Source organism: Lethenteron reissneri, chromosome 18 (assembly GCF_015708825.2).
Source record: "Lethenteron reissneri isolate LAM-NWPU_2019-01 chromosome 18, ASM1570882v1, whole genome shotgun sequence".
Classification (NCBI taxonomy): Eukaryota; Metazoa; Chordata; class Hyperoartia; order Petromyzontiformes; family Petromyzontidae; genus Lethenteron; species Lethenteron reissneri.
Window position 1 is genome coordinate 704,216 of NC_083796.1, and position 13,280 is coordinate 717,495.

Consider the following 13,280-nt stretch of genomic DNA (forward strand, 5'->3'; position numbering starts at 1 on the left):
ATTTGGCTGCTATAAATTTCCACATGATAAGCCACTTCGTGGAGCTATCATTTGTGGCCAGGTCGCTTCTGAAAAAGAGTTATATCGCTCAGTAGGCCTTACCTGGTAAAATAAAGAATAGCTTTTAGTTTAATGACATCATCCAAACTGTGAAGTGAGTGAGGCTTGGGCAGGATGCATCATGGCCAGAAGGCGGCACGATGATGGCCGCTGATCGAGACGAACGACGAAGTGGCAGCTGAGGGATGGAACGCGGAGTCCTAGGGGATGGCCACCCCTTGAGGAGATGGAGCGACGATGAGGTCGGCGTGTGGTGGCTGTGTGGATCGTTGCATCGCAGGATCGTATGATGTGGCGACTGCTTGGGGAGGCCTTCATCCAGCAGTGGATTGACCACGGGCTGATGACAATGATGACATCTTTATTGATTCACAATCATTGCGGCTGATGTGGCGGTGCTCGTGATGCTAGGCAGAGTCTCGGATTGGTGTTGGGCTCATTGCTGTACTGGATTTTACTTGCAGCGCTTTTGTCCTTGTAGTGACCCTTGGTCACTCTTGCAAAAGAGACTCACCCTGGTCTCTGTGATGTCTCACCTCGATAAACAAAACAAACGTGAAGCCTGAAGTGACGGCACAACGTGCAGCGCGGATTGCAATCGTAGCAAACATCACACCACACGCGCACACTGGAGTGGGTGGCACGCGTCTCGTGACCATGGCCATAGAGGGCGGGTCATACTGGATGTGGTGTGCTGCACTTGGATATATGATGGCGCCTCCTCTTCCACCGGAACATTAACAAAGTTCTTCCCCACTTCTCACTCGCTCTGTCCGTGCTGCACCTCTTCCCTGCCTCATCCCCTAGCCCACGCCTCCTCCGAGTCCTGATCTTCATGCAGCCATGCACGGTCAGAGTGGTTCATTGTAATTGGTGTAGTTTAGCGCGTGCGCTACGAGCACTATCGCTCTCATAGCGCAGGCCGATCGTAGGAAAGGCGCTGCTGTGGTCTCGAAGCAGGCGGCGACGCTGCTGCTGCTGCTGCTGAGTGGGATCCCAACTGAGTGACTTGCGGTGTAATTTTTCTAATGTGGCAAATTTTGGACCGTGACACCGGTGGCACAAAGTTGCCTGCTTGTTGCAAACGACGTCGCGGGATCTGTAACGTCCACTGTGAAGTGGATAGCGCGAAGTAGTGGTAGCTTACAGTTGATACGCACAGTAGCAGTCACAAACCACTGCAACAAGCGGCTAACACTGCACCGCTGGAGAATATCACCGCTTCAGCTTACCCATAGTTATAGCCCCGGGGTTGTAACACCACCCCCGGGGGTTATAACACCACCCCCGGGGGTTGTAATACCACCCCCGGGGGTTTTAACGCCACCACCCCGGAGGTTGTAACACCACCCCGGGGGTTTTAACGCCACCGCCCGTGGGGGTTGTAACACCACCCCGGGGGTTTTAACGCCACCCCCGGGGGTTGTAACACCACCCCTGGGGGTTGTAACGCCACCCCCGGGGGTTCTAACGCCACCCCCGGGGGTTGTAACACCACCCCCGTGGGGGTTGTAACACCACCCCCCGTGGGGGTTGTAACACCACCCCTCGTGGGGGTTGTAACACCACCCCTCGTGGGGGTTGTAACACCACCCCTCGTGGGGGTTGTAACACCACCCCTCGTGGGGGTTGTAACACCACCCCCGGGGGGGTTGTAACGCCACCCCCCGTGGGGGTTGTAACACCACCCCCGGGGGGGTTGTAACACCACCCCTCGTGGGGGTTGTAACGCCACCCCCGTGGGGGTTGTAACACCACCCCCGTGGGGGTTGTAACACCACCCCTCGTGGGGGTTGTAACGCCACCCCCGTGGGGGTTGTAACACCACCCCTCGTGGGGGTTGTAACGCCACCCCCGTGGGGGTTGTAACACCACCCCCGTGGGGGTTGTAACACCACCCCTCGTGGGGGTTGTAACGCCACCCCCCGTGGGGGTTGTAACACCACCCCCCGTGGGGGTTGTAACGCAACCCCCCGTGGGGGTTGTAACACCACCCCCCGTGGGGGTTGTAACCACCCCCGTGGGGGTTGTAACACCACCCCCGTGGGGGTTGTAACACCACCCCTCGTGGGGGTTGTAACGCCACCCCCCGTGGGGGTTGTAACACCACCCCTCGTGGGGGTTGTAACGCCACCCCCCGTGGGGGTTGGCGCCGCTACGCCGAAGGGTGGAGCAGTGGCTCGGTGATTTGCGCGCTGAACTCTGAACCCGGCGAGTAGAGTCCGGTTTGCGGTAAGAGCCACCGCCCTGTCGTAGGGTGAGCGGTGTAAGAGACGCCCCTCTCACTAAACCGCACTGACCAGCGCGGTGAAGTATGGTCAAAGATCGCCCGTGTCTGACACGGAGCCTGTGTTGGGGCCTTCACCCGGCAGCGGGGCAGCGTGGCTCCCTTTGTGAGCCGCCGTCGTGCGATTTGTCAGAATCAGAATATTTATAGTGGATGAATCTGATGAGCTATAAAGCTCTTTCACAACTGTCCCGTAGGAGGCGGGTCAAAATGTCACAACAATACAAAAACATGACAGGAGTGAAAAACACACGAAAAGTAAACAAAACATACACTTAAAACTAAACTATATTTTTTCTTACCAGCTAAAGCCCACTGAGGTATTAACTTATTTTTCAGAGAAGCGACCTGGCTTACAAATGATAGCTCAACAAAGTTGCTTATCACGTGGAAATGTATGTCAGCCAAAATAATAATAAAAAAATCAATGCAAGTTTCTAAATGTGGAGGGAAAAACCGGAGGACCCGGAGAAGAAAATCCCACGCGACCGTGGGGAGAAGATGCAAATAGCAAATATTCAGGTGTCGGGATCGAACCTCCTACCTCCTATGTACCAGGCAAGGAAAATAACATCACACCACCGTGGCGCCCTTTAAATAATAAGTATATAAGTTCGCTGCCTCTGGTATGGATTGAAACAAACATAGATCTGGAGTACAATACAATTTGGCACAACATCGCTGTTGCGGCTCGAGAAACAAATGCAATCGGATTCTTCTCTGGAAAGGAATAAAGAGATGCAGTTTCTGGAGCTTCTCTTGGAGTTCAAGATTTCGCTCTGGCTGCTCTCCGTTGGTACCCCCTCAAGGGCAGTAACGTCCTTTGAGTATTTCAATCCTCCCTCCCTCCTCCATCTCCCTCATCTGCACCCCGAGCGATGGAACTCCCTCCCCCGACACCTTAACCCCCCACCCACCTCCCAACAAAACCACCTGGCCTCGCCTACAGCTCCCTCCTCTACCCTTGAGCAGAACCCTGCCCTAACCGTGCCCACCTCCCGAGCCATCTCGCTGCTCCCTCTTCCTGAACGCTCTCCCTAAACCTCTTGTTGTCGTATAGATGTCTCCCTTGTGAATTCTGAGATCTGTGGCGTTGCTGTTTTCGAAACATCACTGTTGTTGACACCTCTGTTGTTGCTGTCGTATTGTAGGCCTCGCTATCAGGAGCGGTCCGAGCGCGGGGCCCACGGTGGCCCCCAGGGCCCCGGCGCCATCTCTGCCGGGCCCCGTCACGTCCCTGCAGCTGCTGTCGCGACGGCTGCCGTCCCCGCTCTCCGTCGCTTCCGACGAGGACGAGGACGAGGACGGCCGCGGGAAACCACCTGAGTCCGCGGGGAGCGGCGGCAGCGAGGAGGCGGTGTCGCCCCGAGACAAATCCGACGAAATCCCGGAAGGAACCGGGCATGGGAGAGGTAGCCCCATGCCAGTGGAGGAAACCGATTGGGCCTGTGGATCCGGCGACGAAGGGGGGTCCCTGGAGGAGGGGCAGCGCGGGGAGGAGCACGACCCTTGCCGGCCGCCAAACGACGTCTGCGCCGCGGAGCCGAGCGGCGGCGACGCGGCGACGCCGATGCCCGGCCTCGACTCGCCGAGCGGTGGAGGGGCGAGGAGCCTCCCGCCCAGCCCCCCGCCCAGCCCCCCGCCCAGCCCCCCGCCCAGCCCCCCGCCCAGCCCTCCGCCCAGCCCCCCTCCGAGCCCCCCTCTGCAGCGGCGCGAGTCCAACGGCTACTCCGATGCGTCGGCATCTCCGCCCAACGGCCGGGCGTCCCCTGCAGGGGAGGTCGAGCCGGAATCGCGCAGCCCCCCGCTCCCCCCACAAAGCCCCCGCTCCACAAGCCCCCCGCTCCCCCCACAAAGCCCCCCGCTCCCCCCACAAAGCCCCCCGCTCCTCCCACACAGCCCCCCGCGGTCACCTCCAGCGGTTCTCCCGCAGGAGCCTCTGTTCGGTACTCCGTCCCGCACTCCTCAAGGGCCCGCACCCAGCCCCCCACATTCACCACCGCCCAGCCTCTCTCGGGGCCTCCACGCAAGCCCCCCTCGGGGCTCGCCACCAGGCTCGCCCCCTCGCAGCCTCTCGCCGTTCACTGACCAGGATCTGGTCGCCGTGACGTCGACGCGACCGCAGGAGCGTTGGGAACGCGATGGCGCCGTGGTCCCCCGGGGCCCACCCACCATTTCCTCGTCACTTCCATCGTTACCGCGGTCACCGGGCCAACGCGTGGCTTCCTCGGGGAGCGACTCGTCCGGGGAGCAGGAGGTGCGGGTCCAGGAGAAGAAGCCACGGGCGTCCTCCCCTTTTAAAGAGGCGTCCGCTCCGGACGCAGTCATCCATGACGCGAGGCCCAGAGCCGGTGGCAGCCACAGCGGCGACGACGACGACGAAGTGGACTGGAAGCAGCGTGGGGCGAAGCCAGCTAGAGGGGGAGATGCCCCCCACTTTGGCAGCCCTCCGGGGACGACCTGGACGGCGCAGGAGCCAGCAGCTCCGAGCGAGCGGCCCCCGGTGCTTCCTCGGCGCCGACCTCCGCTGCCCGCGGGGCTGACCCCGAGCGCCGCGGCCGATCTCCCCGAGACGCGGGGCGAGGGCGCGGACCCGGACTTCGAGTTGGAGGAAGCCGCCTACCGCCCGCAGTCGGTGTGGCAGAGGGTCCGCTCCTACGAGGTCCTCGGCGTCTCGGCGCCGCGCCGGCCCAGTGCCAAGGACGCCACCGCCGCATCCGCCGGTCGCGTCTGGCCGCCCAAGCGCCGCGACTCGATCGACGAGCCGGATGGCAGCGGCGGGAGCGCGGCGGGTGACTCAGTGGACTTGGGGCGTGGGTCCACCAGCCCGGCGTTGTCCCTCGACGAGGCGCGGGCCGGGGCGTGGCCGGCGCCGGTCGCTCGCCCGCACACCGGTGCCGGTGCCGGCCCCGCCGAGTCGGGCCGCAAAGATGGCCGAGAGTCGGAGGCCAAAATTGGAAACTACATCTTCCGGTCGGCAGGAAAACCGAAGCCGGACGGCACGGTGGCGTGGCCGCCCCGGGACGGCGACACGCTGGTGGTGCACGCACGGCCCGTCGTCATCGTCGAGAAGGAGGCGGCCGTGCGGGGTGCTGATGGCGACGGCCGTGCGGGCGGGAAGCAGAAGGTGGAAGTTGGCGGCGGGGAGAGAAGGGGTTTCACTGGGAGCCTCGGGTTCGACCACGGCGCCGCCACACGGGCCAAGAGCCTGCCCAGCTTGCTGGATGACGCCGACACCGGCCGGAGGCCCGCGCCAGAGACCGCCGTCCCGCAGAGATCTGCGGCGGGGCCCGGCAGCTTGGGCGACGGCAGGCGGGAGAGCTGGCGGTGGAGCGTGGCGGAAGGGGCCCTGACGCGGAGCTCCACCGTGGGACCCAGCAAGAACTGGCGGTGGAGCGGGGCGTACGACGTGGGACGGAGCAGCGGCGCTGAGGTGGAACCGAGCTGGTCCATGAGGTGAGCGCAAGCTGTCCAGCGGTGACCAGATCGGTCCCATGCTAACGGGGACCACCTGTTCCGAAAGTCTGGGTGACCTCACCGATTGACAGGCACTGGCTCAGATTTCGCCGATGTTGGTCGCGAGCGGTCGTCCGGCTCATAGGGCGGTGCACTACCCACTGCCCCAGTGCTCCCAATCACACATGGACAACACAAAACCCCCTGTCAAGGCTATGTAGGCGGTTGGGGCAAGTGCTGTGTGTTTACGTGCGTGTGTGTGTGTGCGTTAATTAGGGAGCTGTGGCGTGGTGGTTAGCATTCTGCGCTACGAAGCCGGTGATCCGAGTTCGAAAACTCTTCATGACTAACATCATTGACGATTATCTGAACCAGTCCCGAAATTCCCCAAGGGCAACTCGCCCTTAAAATCAGTACCTGATGCGATGTGTAAACGAGCACTTGGGGAGACAAAGGCGGCCGGGCGTGGTACTGGCCACCCACCCCCTCGTGTGCTGTGCCGGCTTCATAAGTGCTCGCTAACAGCACTTGCCGCAAAAGTCTGTTCAGGCTGTATGAGGGATCTTTGTTTTGTGGGGAGCGGTAGTGCAGTGGTCAGCACGCTGTGCTACGAACCCGACAACCAGAGTTAAATTCCTGCTCATGGCCAACACCACTGACGATTTTCTGAACCGATCCTGGACCTCCCCTAGGTGAACTCAGCCTCATAGGTTCTTGCTAACAGCACTTGCCCCAACAGTCTACGAAGGCTAAATGTTGTTGTTGTTGTGCCAGTCTGCTGGAGCTGGAGAGTTGTGCGCCACACGAGGGGCGCCGGGCACTCGTGACGTCGCTCGTCCCATGGGACCACGTGCAGCAGCTGATCGCACAGGCCGAGGAGTGCGGAGCCACTCAGGTGCCACCCCCGTGACCCCTATGACCCCCCCATGAACGCTCGTGACCCCCCCATGACCTCTGAGGAGTGGCATGCCCAATCGACACCACCCTGTCCCGGACAGTGACCCTGCGTGTTTGTGTCAGTCGGTGATGGTGCGGATGGGTGTGCGTGTCTTGGGGGAGCGGTGGTGCAGTGGTTAGCACACTGCGCTACGAATCCGGTGACCCGAATTCGATTCCCGCTCGCGACAAATAACAGTGTGAATATCTCAACGAGTCTTAGGCCTGCCCTAGGTCGACTCAACCTTAAATGAGTACCTGGCAAAGTATGTAAACTTCAGCAATGGGGCTGGGGAGACAAATGCGGCCGGGCGTTGTGCTGGCCAACCATCCCCTCGTGTGCCTTGCCGGCCTTCATTGGTGCTCGTGAAGAGCACTTGCCCCAACAGCCTGTTAAAGGCTATACGGGGAACCCTTGTATTTGTATGTATCTTATACCTGGTGTGCTGTGTAAATAGCAGCACTGGGGAGATAAAGGCGGGCAGGCATGGTGCTGGCCACCTACCTCCTCATGTTCACCTATGTATACACAGGTGGTGCATCTGTCAGTCATCTCCCGTATCCCCTGAGTCCCTCCCATGACCTGCCAGCAACGAGAGCCTTCCACACACGACGGCCTCAAAGTGCACCCAGCCTGGCACAAGCGCCATGGTGACATCACAGCCACTCATTGTCGAATGGTGGCTGTTGTTGAATGTAGTGTGTATTGTGAGTGTGGTGGTGGTTGTTGTCGTGTGTATTCTGAGTGTGGTGGTGGTGGTTGTAGTGTGTATTGTGAGTGTGGTGGTCGTTGTTGTAGTGTGTCTTGTGAGTGTGGTGGTGGTGGTTGTAGTGTGTATTGTGAGTGTGGTGGTCGTTGTTGTAGTGTGTATTGTGAGTGTGGTGGTGGTTGTAGTGTGTATTGTGAGTGTGGTGGTCGTTGTTGTTGTAGTGTGTCTTGTGAGTGTGGTGGTGGTGGTTGTAGTGTGTATTGTGAGTGTGGTGGTGGTTGTTGTAGTGTGTCTTGTGAGTGTGGTGGTGGTTGTTGTAGTGTGTCTTGTGAGTGTGGTGGTGGTGGTTGTAGTGTGTATTGTGAGTGTGGTGGTCGTTGTTGTAGTGTGTCTTGTGAGTGTGGTGGTGGTGGTTGTAGTGTGTCTTGTGAGTGTGGTGGTTGTAGTGTGTATTGTGAGTGTGGTGGTGGTTGTTGTAGTGTGTCTTGTGAGTGTGGTGGTGGTTGTAGTGTGTCTTGTGAGTGTGGTGGTGGTGGTTGTAGTGTGTATTGTGAGTGTGGTGGTGGTTGTAGTGTGTCTTGTGAGTGTGGTGGTGGTTGTATTGTGAGTGTGGTGGTGGTTGTTGTAGTGTGTCTTGTGAGTGTGGTGGTGGTGGTTGTTGTAGTGTGTATTGTGAGTGGGGTGGTGGTTGTTGTAGTGTGAGTGTGGTGGTGGTTGTTGTATTGTGAGTGTGGTGGTGGTTGTAGTGTGTATTGTGAGTGTGGTGGTGGTTGTAGTGTGTATTGTGAGTGTGGTGGTGGTTGTTGTTGTATTGTGAGTGGTGGTGGTTGTAGTGTGTATTGTGAGTGTGGTGGTGGTTGTTGTAGTGTGTATTGTGAGTGTGGTGGTGGTGGTTGTTGTAGTGTGTATTGTGAGTGTGGTGGTGGTGGTTGTTGTATTGTGAGTGGTGGTGGTTGTAGTGTGTATTGTGAGTGTGGTGGTGGTTGTTGTTGTATTGTGAGTGTGGTGGTGGTGGTTGTTGTAGTGTGTATTGTGAGTGTGGTAGTGGTGGTTGCTGTATTGTGAGTGTGGTGGTGGTGGTTGCTGTATTGTGAGTGTGGTAGTGGTGGTTGCTGTATTGTGAGTGTGGTGGTGGTTGTTGTTGTATTGTGAGTGGTGGTGGTTGTAGTGTGTATTGTGAGTGTGGTGGTGGTTGTAGTGTGTATTGTGAGTGGTGGTGGTTGTAGTGTGTATTGTGAGTGTGGTGGTGGTTGTTGTAGTGTGTATTGTGAGTGTGGTGGTGGTTGTTGTATTGTGAGTGGTGGTGGTTGTAGTGTGTATTGTGAGTGTGGTGGTGGTTGTAGTGTGTATTGTGAGTGTGGTGGTGGTGGTTGTTGTAGTGTGTATTGTGAGTGTGGTGGTGGTGGTTGTTGTAGTGTGTATTGTGAGTGTGGTGGTGGTGGTTGCTGTATTGTGAGTGTGGTGGTGGTGGTGGTTGTTGTATTGTGAGTGTGGTGGTGGTTGTAGTGTGTCTTGTGAGTGTGGTGGTGGTGGTTGTTGTAGTGTGTATTGTGAGTGTGGTGGTGGTGGTTGCTGTATTGTGAGTGTGGTGGTGGTGGTGGTTGTTGTATTGTGAGTGTGCGGCTGTGTGTGGACAGGTGTTGACCGACACGAGGGTCGTGGTTCTGCACAAGGAGGAGGGGGCGGGGCTGGGCTTCAGCATCGCCGGGGGCCACGACATGGAGACCAAACTGATCACTGTGAGCACACACACACCACACACACGCGCACACATGCACGTACACACACATACGTACGCACACACGCACACTCGCACACGCACACTCGCACACACACAACAACAACCGCCATTCGCCACTAAGTGGCGGTGACGTCACCACGACGCTTGTGCCAGGCCATGTGCACTTTGAGGCCACGTGAAGTGTCAAACGCCCGCTGGCAGGAGCTCACGGGGCAGACCCAGGTGCCACGGGTCGACTGACTGAGATGACCGAGATGACTGGCTGATGCACCACCTGTGCTCCCTACTGTGCCAACTTGCTGTGCTTTAGCCACCCGGCGCTCCGCTCGTTGTTGTGAGCGTCACTCCTCCGCCCTCCGTTGTTGTTGGAGGGCGACTGCCTCCAACTGCCCAGTAGCGTCCTTCACGAGCCTCCTCCGCAGAGGCCGTTCTTGACACCGCTGGTACCAGTCATCGGCAAGTCCACTCAGCTCCACGTCCTCCTGTACCACATCACTCCATCTCTTCTCTAGCCCGTGCCGCACCCGTTTAGCCCCCTCGATCTAGCCGAACAAAAGCTGTTTAGGCATGCGGTGGCTGGGCATGCGGGCTACATGACCCAGCCAACGCAGCCTTGCCTGCCGGAGCTCACCGATGGGACTTTGCCCAGATGTTTCAAGGATTTGTGAGCTCCTCACACAATCCAGCCTGGTTAAACCCAGGATGGGTCGTAGGCAGGCCAACCTAAATGTTTCTAACCGGCGAAGATGCTCCATTAGGGGGGTCCACGTTTTGCAAGCGTAGAGAGGGGAGGGAATGACTGTGGCCGAGAAGACCTGAAGCTTCGTGCGGAGCGACAGACCAGGTAGCTTCCACACAGCGTTACGCAACACGATGAAAAGATATTGCCGCTCGACTGATTCAGAGTGAGACCTCTGCTGTTAAACTGGAGCCGGTCATAAGCACACTGCCCAGGTATGGGAAACTCTCCACTCTCTCCACAACTGCCCCATCACCGATTGGGAGTTGTGGGGGTGGAGTGTCCGATGGTACAAAATACCCAGGCAGGTGCTTAGTTTTGGTGGGGCTGATGGTAAGGCCCCACCTCTTAGTGGCACGCTCCAGTCTCAGCAGCAGCGTCTCCAACTCCTCCTCTGAATGAGCAGCTATTACCAAATCATCGGCATACATAACGTGGTTGACCAATAGGGAGCCATCCCTTGATCGCACCCGGGCATCGATCAGCCTCCCATTGTATCTGTACCAAATGGAAATTCCCCCGGTACAGCTATTGAAGGCTTCACAGACTACGTGGTCAAAATAGATGTTAAATAATGTGGGAGCCAGAGGACATCACTGTCGCACCCCAAGGTGTACAGAGAAAGGCTCCGACTCCCGGCCACGTAGTTTTACCCGGGCCCGCTCACCATCATGAAGGTCCTTAATGATCGTGAGCAGAGGGTCAGGGACTCCGAAAGCACGAAGAACAACCCAGAGCCCAGGCCTACTGATGGTATCATAGGCCTTGACCAGGTCAATTTAAGGAGAGATGTAGGTCTTGTTGGAATTCCCTACACCTCTGCTGTAGCAGGTGGACAGAAAATATGGCATCTGTGCAGGACCGCCCTTTCCTGAAACCGCATTGGGGCTCCGCAAGCCTCTCCTCAGCGTGCCTGGCAAGGCGATGTTGAATAATTCTTGCCAGGACCTTTCCCGGCATACTGAGGAGTGAGATGCCCCTGTAGTTCTTCTTGGTTCTTTCGGTAAAGTCACGTAGAAGGGAAGTAATAAAATAATAAAAATAAAACATAATAAAATAAAATAATTCTCACGACGTTTCGGCTACAACGCAAGCAGCCGTCTTCAGGTGAAGACGGCTGAAGACGGCTGCTTGCGTTGTAGCCGAAACGTCGTGAGAATTATTTTATTTTATTATGTTTTATTTTTATTATTTTATTACTTCCCTTCTACGTGACTTTACCGAAAGAACCAAGAAGATGGATCCCTGCAGTCACGAAAGCTTTACATCGAGCCCCTGTAGTTGTTACAGTCTGTGCGGTCACCATTCTTAAAGGGGACCACCAGGGCATCCTTCCAATCCTACGGAATCCGTCCAGTGGTCGAGACTATTGTTATGATGTCATGTAGGGCAGTCTGTGCACAAACGCCACCCTCCCTCAGCATTTTGCTTGGGAGATCATCTCTGCCCGGTGCCTTTCCTGTTCTAAGACTCTAGATCGCCTTCAGTACTTCCTCAACAGATGGCACCTCAGCCAGCCACTCATAGGGGGTGACTACTTCTTCCAATATTAGAGGCACCGCAGCCTCAGCAGGGTCATCCCCACTTTATCCCACAATGTATTTCCAGGCTGAGGGATTTCCGCTCCCCCAGGACCTCACAGAAATGCTCAGCAAATCTGCAAACCTGTTCCTGGGGGACAGAGATTGGATCACCATTCTTTCCCCTCATGATGGTAATAGGTGTAGTGCTGCAAGTTACTTTTTTGATGAAGTAAAGAGCGACTTGAGATCGCGGGCCACTGAGGCAGATCTCCTCAGCAATCCGTGACCACCACCCATCCTTGCAGCACCTCACGGCTCTCCGAACCTTCGAGCGAAGGCTGTGGTAAGCCTCCTCATTCTCTGACGTGGGATGCTGTAGATAATGAGAGTGGGCCTGTCGCTTTTTCTCAGCCATCCTGAACACCTCTGTCAGCCAGGGTCTCTGGGGTGGTCTGGACCGTGTACCCAAAGCAGCCATTGCAGCTGCATGAGCCACAGTCCTAAACCTTGCCCATTTGCCCTCAACATCAGGAGGAGAGGGCACGATGCTAACCCCAGCTGCAAGTGATGATTAAATTATCGCTTGCAACTTTCATCAGCTAACTGAGACCAGGCCATTTTAGGTTGGAATGGGGTCCTGGGTGTACACCCACCACTGGAGTGGAAGAATGGCAGGCGCATCTTACAGATGACTAGTCGATGGTCAATGGGCAGATCAGCTCCACGGTAGGTCCTGGTGTCAAGGACATGGGCTTGCATCCGCACACGAACACATGCACGCACACACACACGCACACACACACGTTCACACGCACACACGCACACACGCACACACACACGTTCACACGCACGCGCACACACCCACACGCATACACGCACACACGCATACACGCACACGCACACACGCACACATACACGCACATATACGTACACACGCACACACACAAAGGCAAAGATCCACTGTCTATCCTTAGCAGGCTGTATTGGGGCAAATGCTGCGAGTGAGCACCTCCTCCACCCTCCATTGTTGGAGGGCGACTGCCTCCAACGGGAAGAGCAAAAGAACCCTTGATTAAGCACTGCTCATAGCGGACGTCCCTGTGGCTGGCGCCGTGGATCATTAACGTTCGTGCTGGTGCCGCCCACGACGCCGCAGGTCCACCGCGTGTTCTCCGAGGGTGTGTCTGCGCGGGAGGGCTCCATCCGACGGGGGGACCAGCTTGTGAGCGTGGGGGGCCGCGCCCTGGCCGGCGCTTCGCACGGCGACGCGCTAACGCTGCTGCACGCGGCGCGGCTGCCCCCCTCCGTGGTGGTGATCGTGCGCCGGACCCCGCTCTCGTCGCCGGTGCTTCTGCCGACGGCATCGCCAACGGGAGCACCGGGTTTCAGGCCCGGAGGCCGCAGCGCCGCCGCCGTTGCCAGCGTCATCACGGCAGCACTGTCTGCCGGTGAGCTAGCGCCACGTGCGTGGGAGCGAGAGGGGGGGGGGAGGCGGTGAGCGGCACCGGACGTGAGCTCAATCGAGCGACGCTCACCTGCTCCTTGCTCACGTGACGGTCGGCCTCGTGCCGCCCCTCGCCCTGCTCGCCCCGCTCGCTCACATGCCGCAGCTCACCCACACCTCGATCGCCCTCTTCGCCCACACCCCTCTCACCACCCGCACTTTCTGTGTAGCCCCCCCAGACCCCCAGGGCCACGTCTTCACCGTGACCATAGAGACCGCGACCTCGGGCCTGGGCCTGAGCCTGCAGGGTGGCCGTGGCTCCGTGCTCGGGGACCAGCCAATCACCATCAAGAAAGTCTTCCACGGTAACAGGCCATTGGCGTG

General features: G+C 58.0%; 1 protein-coding gene across 1 annotated transcript in view; it reads left to right on the forward strand.

Annotated features, from left to right (window-relative positions):
- Positions 1-13,280, forward strand: part of LOC133343612 (uncharacterized) — an 87,829-nt gene that overhangs the window by 67,190 nt on the left and 7,359 nt on the right. The window contains exons 16-21 of the mRNA XM_061553303.1: positions 3,499-4,167; positions 4,207-5,803; positions 6,578-6,698; positions 9,087-9,188; positions 12,609-12,900; positions 13,127-13,261. Of these exons, the coding sequence (XP_061409287.1) occupies positions 3,499-4,167; positions 4,207-5,803; positions 6,578-6,698; positions 9,087-9,188; positions 12,609-12,900; positions 13,127-13,261 (2,916 nt within the window). The remainder of the gene's footprint in view (positions 1-3,498; positions 4,168-4,206; positions 5,804-6,577; positions 6,699-9,086; positions 9,189-12,608; positions 12,901-13,126; positions 13,262-13,280) is intronic.